Source organism: Mustela lutreola, chromosome 8 (genome assembly GCF_030435805.1).
Source record: "Mustela lutreola isolate mMusLut2 chromosome 8, mMusLut2.pri, whole genome shotgun sequence".
NCBI classification, from domain to species: domain Eukaryota; kingdom Metazoa; phylum Chordata; class Mammalia; order Carnivora; family Mustelidae; genus Mustela; species Mustela lutreola.
In genome coordinates this window covers 136,452,103-136,474,505 of record NC_081297.1, presented here as the reverse complement: position 1 = coordinate 136,474,505, position 22,403 = coordinate 136,452,103, and the positions used below count along the sequence as shown (strand labels likewise).

The 22,403-nt window shown below is 37.2% G+C and overlaps 1 protein-coding gene across 2 annotated transcripts in view; it reads left to right on the top strand.

Moving 5' to 3' along the window:
• CRY1 (cryptochrome circadian regulator 1) overlaps nucleotides 1–22,403 on the top strand; it is a 99,681-nt gene that overhangs the window by 68,785 nt on the left and 8,493 nt on the right. Inside the window, exons 4-13 of one of the 2 annotated variants that reach the window (XM_059186765.1) lie at nucleotides 5,739–5,923; nucleotides 6,302–6,390; nucleotides 6,967–7,107; nucleotides 7,189–7,500; nucleotides 8,837–8,988; nucleotides 9,224–9,426; nucleotides 9,526–9,621; nucleotides 15,291–15,362; nucleotides 15,438–15,541; nucleotides 16,493–17,132. In XM_059186765.1, the coding sequence (XP_059042748.1) occupies nucleotides 5,739–5,923; nucleotides 6,302–6,390; nucleotides 6,967–7,107; nucleotides 7,189–7,500; nucleotides 8,837–8,988; nucleotides 9,224–9,426; nucleotides 9,526–9,621; nucleotides 15,291–15,362; nucleotides 15,438–15,541 (1,354 nt within the window). In that variant the 3' untranslated portion in view covers nucleotides 16,493–17,132. Of the gene's footprint in view, nucleotides 1–5,738; nucleotides 5,924–6,301; nucleotides 6,391–6,966; nucleotides 7,108–7,188; nucleotides 7,501–8,836; nucleotides 8,989–9,223; nucleotides 9,427–9,525; nucleotides 9,622–15,290; nucleotides 15,363–15,437; nucleotides 15,542–16,492; nucleotides 17,133–22,403 lie in introns of those variants that run through there. The other variant, XM_059186766.1, reaches the window with a different exon arrangement.

Sequence of the window (22,403 nt, the reverse complement as noted above, 5' to 3'; positions counted from 1 at the left end):
ACCATGAAGTGCTGTGATATATTTAGTATGATTGTCTGAAGTTTTTTTATTTCATATGTGTTAGTCTTGTCTATCTGGATTTTAAGTCCAGTTGCAAATTGTATGTAATACTACTTTGTGTAGCCATAGTCCTCCGAACAACAGCATACTATCTTATTTCTTAAAATGTATTTCTTGAAATACCATCTCTTGGTGATGCTTTGTCCAAAAAAGATTATAGTTTAAATTTAGGAGTTATTATATGCTTTGAGTTTTGAGGGTTCACAAGATTTATTAATGTAGTAACGTTTGCCTTTTAAATTGTTTTGCTTTTAGTTATTTCCTCATTTTATCAAGTTTGTAAAGCTAATTCTATAAGCTATATGACAAACTAGTTAATTTTATTCTATTTTTCCAAATGTATGAAAAACTGTGGGTTGATTTCAGGCAGTGGTCTTATTTCCTATTAAGTCAAAGTCATATATCTCTTGAAAATAAACTTGCCTTCTAGTTTACCAGTTTTCTTAACTTTAGGAAGCTGATATCAAGAAGGAAGTATATTTGGGGTAGGTTTGGGGGTGGAACTTTACCTTTTCCCCTTCTAACTTCCTGGCTGGTCTAATAATTAAATTGACTTAAGACAGACTAACAGGAGAAAAATAAATTTAATTCATATATCCAAAAAAAGAATCATATATCCAGGTTATGAGACTCAAAGAAGTAAGCAAAGCAGGCAACTTTTAAATCTCTTAGACAAAGAAACAATAAGCGAAGAAATGCCAAGACACTTAAGTAAGTTTGAGTTTAGGGTAGCACATGTCTGAAGTTTATATAGCCTTCTCAGGCCTGAATTCCCTGTCTCTGATGATAAGGATACCTTTTATTCTCCAGGTTCTAGGAGAGTGCCCTTCACATAGGGAACTTATTTCTTGCTTTCAGGGGGACAGAGCAGGCTCAGAGTGTCCTTCTTATACTGACTGTTTCTTAAGTAACTTTAATTCAAAGTAATCAGTATGCCAAAGTGATAATATTTTCGAGTGGCCTGTCTCAAACCCCATGAGAGACAAAATAGGTAAGAGCAGTTGCATCCGAGTGGGAGATTTAGTGCTATGCATATAATTGGATTGTTTAGTTAAAGGATTGAATTGTGAGTATTTACTATATATAATTCATCATATAAAAATGTAACATACAGAAAACATTTTTCTCAGGTTTTTATTTTGCTTAAGTCATGTAATTAGCAGTGTCACTAATATCACTGCAGTTTCACTATCCATAAGTTTCATTATGCCCCTGTGTATAAACTCAAAGTATTACACTAAAACAAAATTACTAAAAGCAGAGAGAATAGTTCTTGTGGTATCACAGTTACATAGAGATTATAATTTATATGTAATTATATGTATTATAATGAAAAATGTACTTTAAAAAAAATTTTCATCATGATAAAAGTGTACTCTTTAATCTCCATCACCTATTTACCCCATATCCTGCTTCACCTCCCCTCTGGTAACCATCAGTTTGTTCTCTGTAGTTAAGTGTCTGTTTCTTGATTTGTCTTTCTTTGCCCCCTTGCTTGTTTGTTTTGTTTTTTACATTCCACATATGAAGTCATTTGGTATTTGTCTTTCTCAGACTAATGTATTCCACTTAGCATCATATTCTCTAACTTTATCTATATTTGTTGTTGCAAATGGCAAGATTTCATTCGTTTTTTATTTTTTTATATTTTTTATTTTTATTTTTTTTAAGATTTTATTTATTTATTTGACAGAGAGAGATCACAAGTAGGCAGAGAGAGAGAGAGGAGGAAGCAGGCTCCCCGCCGAGCAGAGAGCCTGATGCGGGACTCGATCCCAGGATCCCAAGATCATGACCTGAGCCAAAGGCAGCGGCCCAACCCACTGAGCCACCCAGGCGCCCTCATTCTTTTTTTTTTTAAATGATTTTATTTAGTTAGTTGACAGGGAGATAGATCACAAGTAGGCAGAGAGGCCGGTGGGTGGAGGGAGGTGGGGGAGCGGGAAGCAGGCTCCCTCCTAAGCAGAGAGCCTGATACAGGGCTCCATCCCAGGACCCTGAGATCATGACCTGAGCAGAAGGCAGAGGCTTAACCCACTAAGCCGCCCACGCACCCTGATTTCATTCTTTTTTATGGCTGAGTAATATTCCAGTGTGTGTGTGTGTACATATATGTATGTACATATGTGGGTATATACACACATACATACAACCACATTGTCTTTATCCATTCATCTATCAGTGGATATTTGGACTGCTTCCGTAGCTTGACTGTTTTAAATAATGCTACTATAAACATAGGGATGCATGTATCCCTTTTGAATGAGTGTTTTTCTATTTTGGGAGTAAAAACACAGTAGTGCAATTACTGGATCTTAGGGTAATTCTAACTTTTTGAGGACCCTCCATACCATTTTACACAGTGATTGCACCAATTTGCATTCCCACCAACAGTGCAAGAAGGTTCCCTTTTCTCTACATCCTCACGAACATTTGTTGTTTCTTGTGTTTGTTTTTTTTATTAAAGATTTTATTTATTTATTGGACAGACAGAGATCACATGTAGGTGGAGAGGCAGGCAGAGAGAGAGGAGGAAGCAGGCTCCCTGCTGAGTAGAGAGCCTGATACAGGGCTCGATCCCAGGACCCTGGGATCATGACCTGAGCAGAAGGCAGAGGCTTAACCCGCTGAGCCACCTAGGCACCCTGATTTCATTCTTTTTAATGGCTGAGTAATGTTCCAGTGTGTGTGTGTGTGTGTGTACATATATACATGTACATATGTGTGTGTGTATACACACATACATACAAAACACATTGTCTTTATCCATTCATCTATCAATGGATACTTGGACTGCTTCCGTAGTTTGACTGTTGTAAATAATGCTGCTATAAACATAGGGATGCATGTGTCCTTTTGAATGAGTGTTTTTGTATTTTGTATTTTGTATTATTTGCATCCAGTAGTGCAATTACTGGATCTTAGGGTAATTCTAACTTTTTGAAGACCCTCCATACCATTTTACACAGTGATTGCACCAATTTGCATTCCCACCAACAGTGCAAGAAGGTTCCCTTTTCTCTACATCCTCACAAACATTTGTTGGTTTTTGTGTTTTTAATTTTAGTCATTCTGACGATATGCAGTGATATCTCATTATAGTTTGATTTACATTTCCCTGATGATGAGTGATACTGAGCATCTTTTCATGTGTTTCTTGGCCATCTGGATGTTTTCTTTGGAAAAATATTCATGTGTTCTGCCCATTGTTTTCTTTTTAAAGATTTTATTTATTTATTTGACAGAGATCACAAGTAGGCAGAGGCTGGCAGAGAGAGAGAGAGGGAGGCAGGTGCCCTACTGAGCAGAGAGCCTGATGCAGGGCTCGATCCCAAAACCCTGGGATCATGACCTGAGCCAAAGGCAGAGGCTTTAACCCTCTGAGCCACCCAGGCACCCCAATTCTGCCCATTTTTAATTGGATTATTTTTGGGGTGTTTAGTTTTATAAGTTCTTTATAGATTTTGGATACAAACCCTTTATCAAATATGTCATTTGCAAATGTCTTCTCTCATTCAGTAGGTTGACTTTTAGTTTTGTTGATTGTTTCCTTCTTTGCAGAAGCTTTTTATTTTGATGTAGTCCCAGTAGCTTATTTTTGCCTTTATTTCCCTTGCCTGAGGAGACATAGCTAAAAAAATGTTGCTACAGCTGATGTCAGAGAAACTTACTGCCTGTGCTCTCTTCAAGGATTGTTATGGTTTCAGGTCTCACATTTAGGTCTTTAATCTGTTTTAAGTTTATTTTTGCATATGGTGCAAGAAATTGGTCCAGTTTCATTTCTTTTGCATATAGCTGTACAGTTTCTTAACACCATTTGTTGAAGAGACTTTTTCCCATTGTATATTCATTCTTCCTTTGTTGATAATTAACTGACCAAATGTAATTGTGGGTTTATTTCTGGGTTTTCTGTTCTGTTCCACTGCCCTATATGTCTCTTTTTATGCTAGTACCATGCTGTTTTAATTACTACCACTTTATAATGTAATTTGAAATTTGGAATTGTGATACCTCCAGTAATGTTTTTTCTTTTTCAAGATTGCTTTGGCTCTCCAAGGTCTTTTGTGGTTCCATGTAAACTTTAGAATTTTCTGTTCTAGCTCTGGGAAAATTGCTATTGATTTTTTTTTTTTTTTAAGATTTTATTTATTTATTTGACAGAGGTCACAAGTAGGCAGAGAGGCAGGTAGAGAGAGAGGAGAAAGCAGGCTCCTTGATGAGCAGAGAGCCTGAGGTGGGGCTTAATCCCAGGATCCTGGGATCATGACCTGGGCCAAAGGCAGCAGCTTTAACCCACTGAGCCCCCCACGCACCCCAATGCTATTGATATTTTGATAGGGGTTACACTAAATGTGTATATTGCTTTGAGTAGTGTATAAATTTTTTAATATATTTTGTGTTAATTTTTTTAGGTTTATTTATTTATGTAATCTCTACACCCAACGTGGAACTTCCCCTCCCCCAACATCAAGAATTGCACATTCTTTTGACTGAGCCAGCCAGGCAACCCATCAGTATTTGTTCTTTCAGCCATAAGTATGGAGTGTCTTTCCATTTCTTTGTGTTATCTTGAATTTCTTTTGTCAGTGTTTTATAGTTTTTAGAGTACAAGTCTTTCACCTCTTTGGTTAAGTTTATTCCTAGGTATTTTATTTTTTTGGTGCAACTGTAAATGAGATTGTTTTCTTAATTTCACTTCCAAATTCATCTATGAGGCCAGTATCAGCCTGGTACCAAGCCAGATAAAGACACCATAAAAAAAGAGAACTATAGGTCAGTATCTCTCGTGAATGTAGATATGAAGATCTTCACAAAATACTAGCAAACTGATTCCAACAGTACATTGAAAAGGAGGAGGGAAATATAAAGTATGTCCATAAGATACATATACTGACATATTTAACAAAGGCATAATGAGCACAACAGAAAGTTGCAAGTGATTATCACTATAGTATATAGCATAGAGTATATAGTATGTAGAATCCTAATTAATAAGACTTGCTTTATTGCTTCTCATTATAATACTGGTCTGGTTTGTTTTTTACCGATGATTAAGAGATTCTTTAAACTGTGTTATAATGTGTTTTTACCTTTTCACATATATTATTTTTATGTTATTGTCTTCAGGCTAACTTAACCACTTGTTTTTTCACTCATGGTGCTTAATAATACCCTTTGTCTTAAAGGTTTTGTTATTTGCATGCTGTATATTTTTGACACATAGCAGATGTCTAGAAAATGAAGAGAATAACTTTTAGATTCACTAGCTATTTCAATAAGTTTCCTGGTCATATGAGAAGCTTATATCCTCCTGGAAGTCTTAAGTAATTAACTTTGTGTTTTTTGGTGTTTTTTTTTTTTTTTTAAGATTTTATTTATTTATTTGACAGACAGAGATCACAAGTAAGCAGAGAGGCAGGCAGAGAGAGAGAGAAGAGGAAGCAGGCTCCCTGCAGAGCAGAAAGCCTGACGTGGGGCTCGATCCCAGAACCCTGGGATCATGACCTGAGCTGAAGGCAGAGGCTTTAACCCACTGAGCCACCCAGGCACCCCTTAACTTTGTGTTTTGATTTTAAGCATTTTCAGAAGTTATCAATCAAAATATATTACTATTTTTTAATATTAGCTGCATTTTACTAACTATTTTTTTTATTTGCATTTTACTAAATTTGTAATAGGATCATAGAACTCAATGGTGGACAGCCACCTCTTACTTATAAAAGATTCCAGACTCTCATCAGCAAAATGGAACCACTAGAGATGCCAGTAGAGACAATTACTTCTGAAGTGATAGAAAAGTGTACAACTCCTCTGTCTGATGACCATGATGAGAAATATGGAGTCCCTTCACTAGAAGAACTAGGTAGGTGTAAATGAAGCTTGAGAATCAATAAACCACTGAGAAAATCTCACTTCTGATTTGATATGTAAAGTATTTTGCATTAAGAGGGAAACAAAGGAGAAAAAAATCTTAATCTCTTATACTAAGAAGTGATAAATCTATATATTATGTGTTCTATAAATGTTATGTATCTGTTAATAACCTTAAAATGTTTGTCCTAAAGAACAGAGACCATATTATGTCCTTATATGTGAAGACCTATCTAGGGCCATAAGTTCATATTTATGCTACTGTCATAATTTTTCTGTGAAGTAGTTTTACCAATTATTGTGGTTCATAAAAAATTATTTTAGTTCCAGAAGAATATCTTTTTCTTTTTTCTGTTTGTTTTTTTTTTAGGTTTTGATACAGATGGCTTGCCCTCTGCAGTATGGCCAGGCGGAGAAACTGAAGCACTTACACGTTTGGAAAGGCATTTGGAAAGAAAAGTATGATAATAGAGATCATGCTTGTATTTCCAAACTGACAATTAAAAAATAATTTCACTCTTTTTAAAAACAAAAAATAGACTATTGAAAAGAAGAATTGAGAGAAATAGTTAAAATGACATAAACCTAATTGTTTGAAGATTAATAACCATCTCCTCATTTAAATATTTTTTTCTTCCTCCACTGACTGTTTCCTCTTTAGCTACTACCAATGCCACCTCTTATATTCTTCCTATGTAAGCTGGTATCTGATGACTGTATCTTTGAAGCTAAGATAAAGTTCTTCTATTTCACCTTGAGCTCAGTGTCAGGAAGACAGGTCAAAAGTGCTCTTAGCTTGGGGTTAGGAATTTGAGGTTAATTTATTTCATATGAGTATGTGTTACCCAAGGATGGCTGAAACAAAAGAAAGCTCACTTTTATTCTGTTGTGTTTCTTATTAAAACATGTCTGTGACTGGGGTAATAAAATTTTATTCCCCAAGAACTATGTAACTTAAAAAAAACAGGTCAGTTTTAAACACTCTTTTTAAATGGAAAAGCCAGTTAACTAGCATAATTCTCTTTGTGTTTTCAGGCTTGGGTGGCAAACTTTGAAAGACCTCGAATGAATGCAAATTCCCTGCTCGCTAGCCCTACTGGACTCAGTCCTTATCTCCGATTTGGTTGTTTGTCATGTCGACTGTTTTACTTCAAACTAACAGATCTATACAAAAAGGTATTACCTAAAACTGAAGCTTATTTTTCAAAATAATTCTTTAAAAATTGGTGTTACTACTTCTTTGCTTTTTAACTTTAGGTAAAGAAGAACAGTTCCCCTCCACTGTCCCTTTATGGGCAACTGTTATGGCGTGAATTTTTCTATACAGCAGCAACAAATAACCCACGCTTTGATAAAATGGAAGGAAATCCCATCTGTGTTCAGATTCCTTGGGATAAAAATCCTGAGGCTTTAGCAAAATGGGCGGAAGGCCGGACAGGTTTTCCATGGATTGATGCCATCATGACACAGCTTCGTCAGGAGGGTTGGATTCACCATTTAGCCAGACATGCAGTGGCTTGCTTCCTGACCCGAGGTGACCTGTGGATTAGTTGGGAAGAAGGAATGAAGGTGAGTATTCTTCTAACTAATGTAGCACTGTCTTATTTTGAGTCTATACCTTACTAAAACAATTCCTAGAAGTTGTCTGTTACTTAGATTCATTTATAGTCTAATTTTTTCCAGCAGGTAAAGAATTTAATTCCCTAATACAGGCACACTGTTGGAGAGCAGAAATGGTGTAATCAGGAGAAATGGTGATAACTGGTTTGATTAACCTCAAGTCATTTCAGAGACTGAACCAGCCTAGCCATCAAGGGAACTATAAAATTTAACACTCTGGACTCATTGGATTACATATTTATAGGTGATCATTTCTATTACAAAAGAGGATTTACCCAAGAATTCTTAGAAATAGTGAATTTACATTATAAAATTTAAAATATCACTTCAATATCATAACTTTTTAATGATTTGTTTTGTAAAGTGAAGCATAGTATTATTTTGAGACATCATCTTGTGGTTATATATAACAGGACTTGTTTTATCTATCTGCCTATATCATAGATGTCCCCTATCCAAGGACCATTTCTTTTTTTTTTTTTTTTTTAAAGATTTTATTTATTTATTTGACAGAGAGAAATCACAAGTAGACGGAGAGGCAGGCAGAGAGAAAGAGAGGGAAGCAGGCTCCCTCAGAGCCCGATGTGGGACTCGATCCCAGGACCCTGAGATCATGACCCGAGCTGAAGGCAGCGGCTTAACCCACTGAGCCACCCAGGCGCCCCCAAGGACCATTTCTGATCCTTTTTTTTTTCTTTTGTGTCTCTGGTATTTCCTAATACAAAGTTTTACATGAAGTAAATGTCTAGTACAGACTTAATGAATTTATAAAAAGGTGTTTAAAGTCTAATTCCCTTTTGGTCAAGGAATTCCAAATTTAAACGCTATAATGCTAGTGCTTTTTTTTTTTTTATCTTTTGCTTTTTCACTAGTGCATTTTAAGTCATTTTTATTTGGGTGCTCCCTATATGTAGGGGAGTGTACCAAGCTTCTCAGTTTTTGTTAGTGATTTATTTGATAACATCTTTGCTTTCTTGAAAATGTTTACTGCTTTTTTTCTTCCATTTTTTAATTGAATCAGTGACTTGACTGATTATTTTACCCTCCCCCATAATACTGCAAAGACTAGAAAGAAAAATTCACTTACATTACTGATATTTTTCTTTCCCTGAAATAACTCATTATAGAACAGAATATTAACAAGGAGCGCACGTTGGAATGTTTAGTTTTACGGTTCTGTGCTAGATTTTCTTTGCCTTGACTTTTGATCTACAGAGACCTGGAAAAAATGCTTGCTTTGAGAATTATATGTTTACAAACTAATTGGTTACTGTTACTTCTGAAGGTATTTGAAGAATTATTGCTTGATGCAGATTGGAGCATAAATGCTGGAAGTTGGATGTGGCTGTCTTGTAGTTCCTTTTTCCAACAGTTTTTTCACTGCTATTGCCCTGTTGGTTTTGGTAGGAGAACAGATCCCAATGGAGACTATATCAGGTAAATCAAGGGTGATTATTATTCAGTTTGGAATAACTAATCCAGGAAGAGCTTTTCATGTTTAAGCAACACTTAAGGTGTTCCCTACTCATGATGGGCAGCAGAGATGAGGAGATGGGTAAATAAATCATTAAATGGTTTTGGCTTGATTTTGGTCATTCATAGCTAATAATTAGTTTTTTATAATTTGCTTGTAGTTCATTTTATTTATAATTTTTCTTCCTTCTCCCAAAAGACGTTATTTGCCTGTCCTAAGAGGTTTCCCTGCAAAATACATCTATGATCCCTGGAATGCACCAGAAGGTATCCAAAAGGTAGCCAAATGTTTGATAGGAGTTAATTATCCTAAACCAATGGTAAATCATGCTGAGGCAAGCCGTTTAAATATTGAAAGGATGAAGCAGATCTATCAGCAGCTTTCACGATATAGAGGACTAGGTATGTTAGTAACTTTGGTTTATTTCTTTGGAGGTGTTTATGTATCTATCCTTGAGTTTGATCTTGGCCATAGTTTAATAGGAAATTTTTTCCCTTTAGGTCTTCTTGCATCAGTGCCTTCTAATCCTAATGGGAATGGAGGCCTGTTGGGGTATTCTCCTGGAGAAAATATTCCAGGTTGTAGCAGCAGTGGAAGTAAGTGAAAAGGAAATTTCTATACTTTGCAACATAGAGAGATTAATAATCAAATATATTTTTTATTAAATCTCACTATAATATTTTTCTCCATACATGTACACACACATACACACACACACACACACACACACACACATCCCTGTCATTCCATTAGTGACATTTTGGAGATGGAAACCATCATTACATGTAGTAGATTTTAGATCTTGTTTTTTTGACAGAGATCACAGGTAGGCAGAGAGGCAGGCGGTGGGGATGGGGCAGGCTTCTTGCTGAGCAGAAAGTCCGATGTGGGGCTTGATCCCAAGACCCCAGGGTCATGACCCCAGCCGAAGGCAGAAGCTTTAACCCACTGAGCCACCCAGGCACCCCGAGGAGGACAATTTTAAGGGTAGAATGAAACTCAGATATCCCTTCTGAAGGCTCTTTTTTTTTTTTTCTTTTTTTTTTTTTCTTTTTTTTTTCTTTTTTTTTTTTTTTTACTTTTTTACTTTTATGTATAAGGTAAATAGTTAAGGTTTAGTGGTCCTATGAATATGGCCAAAAGGTTTATCATACACATGCATAGGGCCTTTAGCTTTCTGCACATGAGTTTTTCCTTCCAGTCTTATTTGTAGTGGTTTTCCATATGATATATACTTAGTTGCCACATATATTCTTAATGTGTGATATTAATAATGTCAAGGAGCCAGTATTGGAAATTTGAATCATTGTATCAGTTTTTAAGGGTTCTAACCAAAAATAGCATGAGGCTAATTAATTTGATTAATTAATTAATTAAATGCCTCAAGGCATTTGAGGAATACTTTTTTTTCCCCAAAAAAAGTCACATGTTTAAAATTGATATTAAGAACAAACCCTTTAAAAAATTGAGCCTTTCTGATTCAGAAATACTCTGTATCCTTTTGAGAGCATATACTTTTTTTTCTTTAACAATTAAGGAGAAAGGAGCAAAGCACTCACATTTTGACTATTTACTTTATGCCCAATACAAGGGGATTTTTGCCACATTCTGAAGTATATCCTTTTATGCCCTCTACTTACCCTGTTTGTAGACTTTTATAGTGTCTCACAAGGTATATCAAAGGGCAAGATTATTTATAACTTGTACATAGATGACTTGAAGTACTTCTGTTCTTATAATAAAGCAAACCATAATCTATTTATGATAGTAATACATTTTATTTTTTTTTTCTATTAAAAATACCTGTTCAGCATTATTAGTCAGTAGGGAAATGCAAATCAAAACCACTCAGAGACTTCCCACTTAGGGTAACCAACTGTCAGTGATTACCTGGAATTGAGGGGTTTCCTGAGACATGAGACTTGCAGTGCTAACACTTGAAAAATCCCTATCAAACTGGGATGACTTATTTACCCTGTACCCACTCGAGTGCCTAAAAAATGACAGACAATAACAAGAGTTGCGGAGGATGTGAAGAGCCTGGAACCCTCATATGTTGTGAGTGGTGGTCTGTAAAATGGTACAGCCACTTTGGAAACAGGTTGGCAGTTTCTTAAACTTAACATAAAAGTTTATGTTATAAACTTAACATAAAACCCAGAAATTCCATTCCTAAATATCTGTCCAAAAGAAATGAAAACATATCTACACAAAGACAAGGATCATGAGGATGTTTATGATGGCTTTATTTATAATAGTCAAAATGTGGTACATCCATGCAATGGAATACTAATCCGTAAGAAGGAATAAAATGCTGGTGCTTGCTGCAACATGGATAGACCTCAAAAATACTATGTTAAGTTATAGAATCCAGACATAAAAGACCACATATTGTACAATTCCATTTGTTTTTTTTTTTTTTTAAGATTTTATTTATTTATTTGACAGAGAGAAATCACAAGTAGGCAGAGAGGCAGGCAGAGAGAGAGGAAGGGAAGCAGGCCCCCTGCTGAGCAGAGAACCCGATGCGGGACTCGATCCCAGGACCCTGGAATCATGACCCGAGCCGAAGGCAGCGGCCTAACCCACTGAGCCACCCAGGGGTCCCTACAATTCCATTTGTATGAATTATTCAGAAAAGGCATGTCTTTAAAATAAAGTAAGTTAATGGTTACCTTAGGTTTAGGGTAGGAATGAGAATGAATGCAAATGGGCATGAAAGTGTTCTAAATCTGGATTGTGCTGATGATGACACAACTCTGTAAATTTACTAAAAATTATTGAACTGTATACTTAAAACAGCTGAATTTTATGTTATGTAATTGTACCTCAAAACTGCTTTAAAAAAAAAAAACTATTGGGACGCCTGGGTGGCTCAGTTGGTTGGACGACTGCCTTCGGCTCAGGTCATGATCCTGGAGTCCCGGGATCGAGTCCCGCATCGGACTCCCAGCTCCATGGGGAGTCTGCTTCTCTCTCTGACCTTCTCCTCATTCATGCTCTGTCTCACTGTCTCTCTCTCAAGTAAATAAATAAAATCTTTAAAAAAAAAAAAAAAACTATTCACCATATACAGTTTAGGAAATTCAGAAAAATAGAAAAGAAGAAAAATAAAAATCACCCACAATTCCATCTAGCAGAGATAGTCACTATTAAAATTTCAGCATATTTCCTTTGAACATCTTTTCTATGCAGTTTTCTCCCCACAGTACTTTAAGTTAGAATTTTTTAAAGTTTTTTTTTTTTATTTATTTGACAGCATGCATAAGCAGGGGGAGGGGTAGAGGGAGAAGCATCTCCCACTGAGCAGGGAGCCCTATGTGGGGCTCCATCCGAGGACTCTGAGATCATGACCCGAGCTAAAGGCAGACACTTAACCAACCTAGGTACCCAGGCACCCCTAGTTAGAATTTTATGAGTGAAAAACCCTTTTGGTGCTGTTGGCAGTATAACATAAGAAGAGTCTGTTCATATAAACTTTTGCCCTTAGAAAAATGTGGGATTTTTTAAAACAAATATGGGTTTTTTTTTTTTTAAGTTTTCATTCTAAGACTCCTATCTCATATAATCTTGGCATTTGAAATTTAACTACTGTAGTGTCCCTAAAGACATGATGAATATGGGATTTCTGATTTTTCTAAGCAGCTAAGCTAGTCATTAGCCAATTGATTTGGCAAAGCTCTTTTCTCTGCTCATTGTCTCTTGTACTGTTATTCTTGAGAAAATATAATTTACTGCATATTTTAGAAGATTTTTTTCTTTGACAGAGAGCACTGTAGGGGGAGCAGCAGGCAGAGGGAGAGGGAGAAGCAGGCTTGCAGAGCAGAGAGTCCAATGCGGGGCTCCATCCCAGGACCCTGAGATCATGACCTGAGCTGAAGGCAGACACTTAACAACTGAGCCACCCAGGCGCCCCAGTTTACTGCACTTTTATGGGGAAGTTACAGGCAGTTGAGAGATTCGTGAATTTAGGGCACAGGAAGATTTTAGGTGCCTGCTTATCATTTAACTCTCTAAAGGAATAAGATGCTATCTTAAGGAAATTCTGTATGTATTTATTGAGCTTATTAATCCCTCCCCCATCTTCAAAAGTAATCATTCTCCTGATTTCTAATTCTATTTTTTCCCATTTTTGAACTTCATAAAAATATTATAGTTTGTGCTCTTTTCCGTGTCTGGCTGCTTTCACTCAGTATTGTTTTGTTTATGAGATTATTCTCATTTATCTTAGAACAGGAAGAGGAATAAAATTGATGGAGCTGAGAAAATGAGGTGACTAGTCTGTTATTTAGAGCCTACCTCTGTGACTCTTCCAATAAAATTGACTTTTCCTTCCTCAGTGTCCTCACTGTATGCTGTAACAACTTCCATCCCAGGACCATTATATTACTTATTTGTACTTAGTGATTTTATGTGTCTGCCACCTTCTTCTTGGACTGTGAGCCCCTTGAAGATAAGACCTCATGTTTTTATAATATTTCTATCCCTAGTACCTAGTATAATCTCTAGCATAAAGGAGCACTCAACAATTTAGCACTCAACTAAATACAATAATTGAAAATGTATTTTTTGAAGTTTCCTTTGTTTTTTTAAAAAAATTTATTTTAGAGAGAGAGTGTGTGCATGAGTAGGGGGAAGGACAGAGGGAGATGAGAATCCCAGGCAGACTCCCTGCTGAGTGGGGAGCCTAATGCAGGACTAGGTCCCAAGATCATGAACCGAACTGAAACCAAGAGTCCAATACTCAACCAGCAGAACCACCTAGGTGCCCTATTGAAGTTTTCTTGATTGCAAAATATATGTAACATAAAACTTAGCATTTAACCGTTTTAAATGTACAATTCAGTGGAATTAAGTACATTCACATTGTTTGGGTGAAGTTTTAAATAATCTTGTGCAATAATGGAAGACAACAATTAACACTATTAGGGGACACTCTGCTGATGGTGAAACCAGGAGTAACACCATTCAGTGGTGAATGTGCTGTAGTCCAGAATCTGACCTTCAACAAGTCCAAGAACAGAGTGTTTTTAGTATAATTAGAAGTGGCAGACTAGAGGTTTAAAAGTGAGTTAAGCATCCGACTCTTGATTTTGGCTCAGGTCATGATCTCAGGATCATGAGACTGAGCCCTGCATCAGGCACCAACTGGTTGTGGAGCCTACTTAGGACTCTCTCTCTTCCTCTGCACCATCACCAAATACAAACATACACACACTCACACACAAACACATGTACACACATACACACCATCCATGTGATATAAAATAGCAGGGATGTGTGGGTGGCTCAGGCAGTTAAGCATATGCCTTTGGCTCAGGTCATGATCCCAGGGTCCTAAGATTGAGTCTTGCATAGGGCTCCCTGCTGAGAGCAGCTCCTTGCTGCTCTCCTTACTTATGCTCTCTCCCTCTCTCTCTCTCTCTTTCTCTGACAAATAAATAAAATGTTTAAAATATATATATCAACAGGGAGCACTAGTTTATTATTTATTATCTATCACTTTCCAGTGATAGAAGCCCTTATCCCTCATCAGGGCATTCACTTTCCCAATTCTGAGTACCTAAAAAGCTGAATTCTTTATCCAGAGGAACTCGATGAGCATGAAATTACAATAAAAACATAAGTAGATTGTCTTAGACCATAAGGCGACTTCTGTGTAGGGGCTAGAATGTTCACATTTGTCCATTATTTGGACATACTGACATTATCTGGACATATTGTTTCTCTAGAACCTACTTTCTGTGCCAACCCCCTCTCCTATAACATTGTTTCTTTTTGGAAGGATTAATGTAATTGCTTAGGCTAGGTAACTGCCACATTGTGTTTCCTCCTCTTTGTGTGATTTGAATTGTTTAATTCTCATCTGGAAGGCCCTTATTCACTTATCTCCAAGGACATATATTTTGGACAGGCACTGAGGGAAGAATGTGGAATAAAGGGACAAGAGGTAAAGGAGGATGTATATTTCACTGTTGCTCTATATTTTGCTTCCATGGTCAAGTGTCTAATTGTTACTCAGTAAAGAAATGTTTTTTAGAAAATGATTATCAGTGATTTTGCCTTTGAACCAAAAGTCAACATTTATATGACCCTAAGTTTAAATTTTCCTGATTTGGACTTGTGACTTTGTTCTTATGAAGGATTGAGGTTTAGTCCTAAAAAGCATAAATGACCTTAATACAGTTACTAAAAACTAGATTTGTAGTCTTAATACATAAGATTTGGGGTTTAAGTAATTTTACTGTGTTTTAAATACTAACAGGTTGCTCTCAAGGGAGTGGTATTTTACATTACGCTCATGGAGACAATCAACAAGCTCACCTATTAAAGCAAGGTAAGAATGAAGCATTTGAACATTCTGTTCTTTTCACCTTCCTATCTTAAACATAATTGTTTTGTAAATATGTAGGAAGAAGCTCCATGAGCACTGGTCTCAGTAGTGGGAAACGTCCTAGTGAGGAAGAGGACACGCAGAGTATCGGTTCTAAGGTCCAGCGACAGAGCACTAATTAGGTAAATACTTTGGACCTTTATTTCTTGCTTTAGTGTAGTGTGTAATCGATATAAATAAGACAATTTCTGAAATGGAGCTTATCACATTTTTCAAACTAGAGAAACTGAGCCTTAAATTTTTCAGTGATTATTATAAAATTAGTTAACTCTTAGACAAGAGAAGTGCATCTCTACTGGAAAAATTGCAGCACTTAGTTTTAAGATCATCCTAATTGATGATACTTAAATTTGAAAAAGTAATGATGTTGTGCTCAAGTTTTTTCTCAGAAAAAGACATCTTTTTAATTCCTTACTATACGACCTTGAGTCTAAAACAATTAAAGTGACTTTTTATTTTAGTGGTATTATTAATCCCTTTATGAACTTTTCTCCAAATCTTTTCCTCTTAAATGTTTATAACTTTCTTTTATCTGTTCTGATACTTCTGAAGTCTAAATTCTTCCCAGTTCTGGAATAGTTTGATTTTTTAAATATTGGTCCTTTTTAGAGGTATCAAAAGGCCTTGGCTATATTCAGTTGAATTGGATGTGGGATACTATTTTTTGATTTAAGTTTATTTGAAGAGTATCTATAATAGTACATTTACCAGGTTTTAAGGATGTTTAACAGTTATCTTAAACTGTTGGCATTTTTTAAATTATTGCTAACTATATTTATCATGTTAACCATTGATTAACATACAGAATTGTTGAATCAGTATGATGTACACCAGAAACTTAATATAATATTGTCTGTCAGTTATACTTCAGTAATAATATATATATGAACAGCAATAATAAAAAGTAAAATAAAAAATATAAAAATTTTTTTAAAATTGCTTTAGTTTTTAGCACCAGCCCTAATTAGACTGTACATTGCTTGAAAATAAGATCAGTAAACACTCATCAAATTTTTATCATTTAATTCCTTGCAATCAAACTTTACCCCATTTTTTCCCCCCTTAAATCACAGAAAACATTCAGGAGGAATACTGTTGCAGCTGAAATTGGTGGGGAGTTCACTACTTTTTTCAGTTAAATTATTTTAAAATGTTCTTCATTGATGGAAAGCAGTTACATTTTGAAATGCATTGTTTCTAATGACATTTCTGTAGTTTTAAACTTTTTAATGAACTTCATGTAGGACAAATGGTAATTTGTATATAAAGAACTTGGTAATAATTTTGCTTAATGTAAATATAAATAGTCACAATATAGACCCATCAATATATTTTTGATAATTTTTCATGTATGGTAAAGGTTAAAGTGGCAAACTGATATTCTGATATACAAACTGAAGTTTTGAGAGTCAATGTGGGAAAATAGGAGGTTTTTAGACTTTCTTAAAAGACTTTGTTAAAATTTTAGGACAAAATTTTCTTGACATCATTGTTTGATCTAACTTTACATTCTTTGATAATGTTTTAGAAAATGTGCACAATCAAAATTGGTAGTTATAACCTCTGTTAACACAGACAATATATGTTTTAAATCTTCATGTATGCCTGTTTTGACCCAAATCTGTGGAAGTATCATGTGTTAAGTTCTCCTTGTCTCCTTTTGTTCATTTATAGCTAAGTGACCTTGTTATTAAAGTATATGCATATATGGAATCTTGTGTCCTTGGTGGTGGTTGTTTTTACTTTTTAAGTTTTTGTTTTAGGTAAGGGGGAGAGCATTGTTATATGAGATGTGATTACAAATCAGAGACAGTCTGTAAACCACATGTAACCATTCTGAATTAAGGATCAGGTTCCACTTATTTTAGTAATGCAGTATTTTTCACAATTATTCCAAATAAGATTACCAACTTCCAAATGCTTTATACTTTTTATAATACCTATCTGCAAGAAAGATGCAAAACCAAAGTGGTTATTTCAGGTAATGGGGCTTATAACTATGCGTTAGTCACTATAATTAATAATGTGGGCTCTGGAGTCAAAGACCTGGCTCTGCCACTCGTTTGAGATCTTGGACAAGTTATTAACCTTATAGGGGTAAGAGTAGTATCTGCTTCATACTACATATGAAGTCCTCATAACAGTGCCTGGCATGTGGCAGTGAGTCGATAAATGTTAGCTGCAAGGCTGCTGTGCTTTATAGATCCCTGTATCGTGCAGTGCATAGTCTGCCTAACTGTATGCTACAGCTGCGGTTAGCTGTTGTTATTCTCATTACTATTATTATCCCATTCCTGTCTCTTGTAGGCTAGTTTTTCCCTTTTGGAATTATAACCAGTGTTATTTTTTTTTTCTTTTTCCCAGTCTTTAGTTGTGATAGATGTTCAGGGTGATAATTATATTTAAAAGTAACTTAATAATTTGAGTCTAAAATCCAAAAACAGTAACATATTTTTATATGATACACATTTTTAAAAGCAACTTGAATAATGAATTAACACTGAGTGATAAGTTCCATTACTTAGAAAAGAAAAAAATATGCATTATCTATCTTCTTTTGCCACTGTTAATAAGGAGTGATATCTTGATATCTTTCATGATGCTTGTATTTACCAGTCAGTCTATCCTTTGGACCTGATTGTACTGTACAGCATTGAGAAACTCATAGATCTGGAACCATCAGCATGATGGGGACCATCAGCATGATGGGGACCATCATCTGGGGAATAGAAGATTCAGGGGTTTTTTGTGTTGTTTTGTTTTGTTTTGTTTTTTAAAAAGGCTTCATACCCAGTGTGGGGCTTGAACTTATGGGCCTGAAATCAAGACCTGAGCAGAGATCAAGAGTCGAACCCCTAACAGACTGAGCCACCCAGGTACCCCTAAAAGATTCAGTTTTAGGGGCATCTGGGTGGCTCAATGGGTTAAGCCTCTGCCTTCAGCTCAGGTCATGATCTCAGTGTCCTGGGATCAGGCCCTACATTGCATCAGGCTCTCTGCTCAGCAGGGAGCCTACCCCCCCCCCGCCTACTTGTGATGTCTCTCTCTGTCAAATAAATAAAATCTTAAGAAAAAAAAAGATTTAGTTTTACTGTGAATAAATATTTTAGTAAAAGAACATTGTTTCAGCATAGACACTGATATTTTACTCTGACATGTAGGGGGATTTTGGCTTTTAGGGGGCTTTTTGGGAGGCTTTTTCACTTTGGTCTAAATTGTAACTGAAAAGAATCACTGAAAGGGAAAGACCAGTATCACCATATTTCAATTGAGCAGATGTTTGAATACAGTGTTTTCTCCCAACCAAAGGGTTAGTATTCTGAAAACGCAGCTGGTGGTTGAGGGATTTAAGGTCTTATATTTCAGGAAATATATCTTGAAATCGTATTAACAAAACCTGTTCTGTTCTGACAACTTGGAAAAATTGAGTTGAGGAAAGCAAACTTTTTTGAAAGAACCTTTGTGAAGTTTTTATGTTTTTATATTCACTTGAGATAAATTAGAAAAATTGGGATATAAAACACTGATAACAGTATGTTTTTAAGGCCTCTTTTAAGTACTAGAAACTTCAGGATCTTCCCACAATTTCAACATGTTTGTAATTTTCTTTTTTTTTTTTTTTAAGATTTTATTTATTTACTTGACAGAGAGAGATCACAAGTAAGCGGAGAGGCAGGCAGAGAGAGAGGAAGGGAAACAGGCTCCCTGCTGAGCAGAGAGCCCGATGCAGGACTCGATCCCAGGACTCTGAGATCATGACCTGAGCTGAAGGCAGCGGCTTAACCCACTGAGCCACCCAGGTGCCCCTGTTTGTAATTTTCTTATAGGTAATATCCATAATACTGGCTTCTTTTCTCCATTTCTCCATCCAAGGGTTTTTTTTCCTGATTGCATGGTCCTAGAAAATCACTAAATATTGGGATGTAAAAAACTAGGTCACATGTATTAATACAGTTGGCATAGCTGAATCGATCAGTTTCAAGTTTTGATTACAATGTACAGGATCATATATTTTACTATTTCTTACACAATTATGTGGAGCCCAGGTTCAAGCTAAGCTGTCAGCACCCTAGTGTACGTGTCTGCTCCCTTCCTCCTAACCACAGCATGCAGTTCTAAAGTACTTGAGTTTACATTCCTCAACTGCCTTCTCTTCTCATATCCTACTCTAATTCCTTTTTCCTAAATGCAGTGAAACATTTTGGCTAATCCAGGCCCCAGATCCTTGTATTGTAGGAAAAAGTGTTCAATAAAGCCATGAATAATAGGATTTTTATACAAAGATAACTCAGGAGAAGGGTTATTGACTAGTATCCCAGACCTCATATACATTAGCTACTCATTTCATTCTAGAATGTCCTGGAGATCCAAGTTGATCTTGAAATAAAGAGCTAGGATTCTTGCTACTACTTCATGTAATTAAAATGCAAATGTCAGGCCATCTCAAAAAGCCTGTTGAGCACAGACTGACTATTAAGGCTAGACTCCAATTAACATTTCCTGGGTTTCTGTAATGTGCCAAATATTGTTCAGAGGAAAAAAATCTATAAATTTCCACAAGGGGTTCACAAAGAGGGGGCAGTCTGGAAGAATTACAGTGGTGTGTGTTCAAGCTATGTTAGAACTGTGCACAGTGTATGCTATGAAACATATGAAGGGAGAGATCTCCAGCCTGGGAAAATCCTAGCTTTCTGACTCCCAGCTCTACCCAGGAATATAGGACAACTAGGCAGGGTGGCGGCACCTATCTTTGGAAACATTTAACTCTAGTTGGGATTAATCATGTTATCCGTTGTTAATGTCTTTGTCCTTCACTGTCCTACATGTAAACTCCCGTCAAGAGAGGGAATGTACTTTATTCCCCCTTGTCTTGTCCACCGCTGTCTTCTCATTGCTGTTTCACATGCTTGGAACTTAATAGGCATACCATCAATATTTGTTGATTGATAGATAAATGTAAGAATAAATGGGATAGACATTGAGACTGGCTTTAAGGAGAAAGCAGTTTATGAGGCTGACATCAGAGATAATTAGAATGTAAACCACTGGGCAGTTTATCAGAAAAGGCAAGTATTTAGACGGAAGTTGGGGGTGGTTTAAAGACCTAACACAGTTGCTGACTACTGGGGGCGGGTGGAAAGGGCAGCAAGAAGGCTAGATATGTTCGCAAAGGTTTATTGTTTTGGAACTACACTTTTTTTCTTTTGTAAATTAGTTCTTTACCCATCGAATTCTTTTGGGAGCTCTGAATGGCTATAGCTTAAAGATACAGCGGCTTCTGAGTTACTTTTACATTTTTTTCTTATGAGCTAGTGACCCCAAGGGACAAAAGGACCAGAACTCCCAAGTTTTCTAAATGCTGGTAAGGAAAGGGTGTGGAAATGCCAGGCGCGTAATTGCGGCACCTGGCTCCGTTGCCAGGCAAGCTGATTCCCACGCTGGCCGGCCTCCGTCGCGCAGCCCCGCCTAACGTGAGGGTCGCGCAGCCTGCGTCCCGCATCTTGATTGGCTGCGTTGGGGCTGCGTCTGCGGGCTCACGGGTCTCCTGTGCCCTGATTGGCTGCGGGTAGAAAGGCTGGGGCCTGGGACCACACTGCTGAGGGGACTTTGCGGCCCTGTTGGGACACTAGTCTCGGGACTCTGACCCCTGTTCCCAGGCCAAGGGAAGACGGCGGGCCACGGGAAACCACGGCGGGGGGAGGGAGGAAGGACGGAACCAGGGACCCGGGACTCACTGCGTCTTACACGGGTGGACAGGTGAGTCGCACCCCTTTCTCCGCTCCCCCGGGGTGGGCCTCACCAGCAACACAGCAGCCGACCGGCAGGGGTTGGGGCCGCGCACGGAGAAACGGGACTCTCCGCAGTTCTCTCAGCATGCCCGGCCTGGGCGGATGCCCAGGCGTCGTAGGTCAGAGGTTCTGGAAAAGCGCAGGCGCCACAGGATTGATATGTGGTTTTCGATCATTCCCCGAGATTTTCTTCATTTTGGTCCTCATTTTTACTTGTTTATACACATTGCGGTTAATTTGAAACTCTCAGCAGATCGTGCATGTTATAAAGTAGAGCTTATTTGAATGTTGTAGAGCGTAGTGTGTAAAGTATGAATATTGCGCATATTGTTGAAGTGAACTTAACACTTCAAGAATGCTTAAGAAACAGGAGTTTCTTGTGTTGTGATTTAACAAACATTTGCCAAGTGTATTGCTGTGTAGGACCAGGGTAAGCGCTGTACTCTGCAGCCAAGTTGTTGGGTTTGAAACCAAGGTCTGCTGCCCCTTGTTAGCTGAGCAGACCTTGGGGCGGTTACTTTACCTGGATCAGTGTCTTCAACTTTAAAGTGGATCATTGTGGTGACTTTTCTGAGTACTCTGTAAGTGGTTTATGATATTAACTCAGTTTAGTCTGAACAGGTACCCAGGATGTAGTGTCCCCATTTTCCCGACACTCCTGCTGAGGCACGGAGAAGCGATGTGACTTTCCCAAGTCCCAACATAACCAGTGACCAGGAATTAAGCCCATGCAGACCACAGTTTTACACACTACCTTAGGTTGCCTCATGAACTGGATTTGTTCATTCAGTTTCAGTTGACAAATACTGATTTTGTTCCTCTGTGGACCAAGTTCTTTGCTGGGTACAGGGGACAGAGAAGAACAGGACTCAGACTCTGCCCTCCCAGCGCTTGCAATCTAGTACAGGTTGTTTATAGCTGGACTGCAGGGTGCCCGTGAATCCCAGTAAAATCTTTTCCAAAACATTGTGAGTACAGGTCTTTTCTTTTTTGTTCTTTTTGGAAAGAGAGTCTGGGGCTCTCACCAGGTCCTCTAGTGGGTCTGAGACTGAAAGTTATGAAGAAACATTTTAGCAGAAGAGCTGGAATCTGACGTAATGCCTGACAACACAGCATGACCTTAAAAAAGAGAAAAAGAAAAACCATTGGTTGAATGGATGAAGAACTTTACAGGAGTTCAAGTGCTACAGTAGGG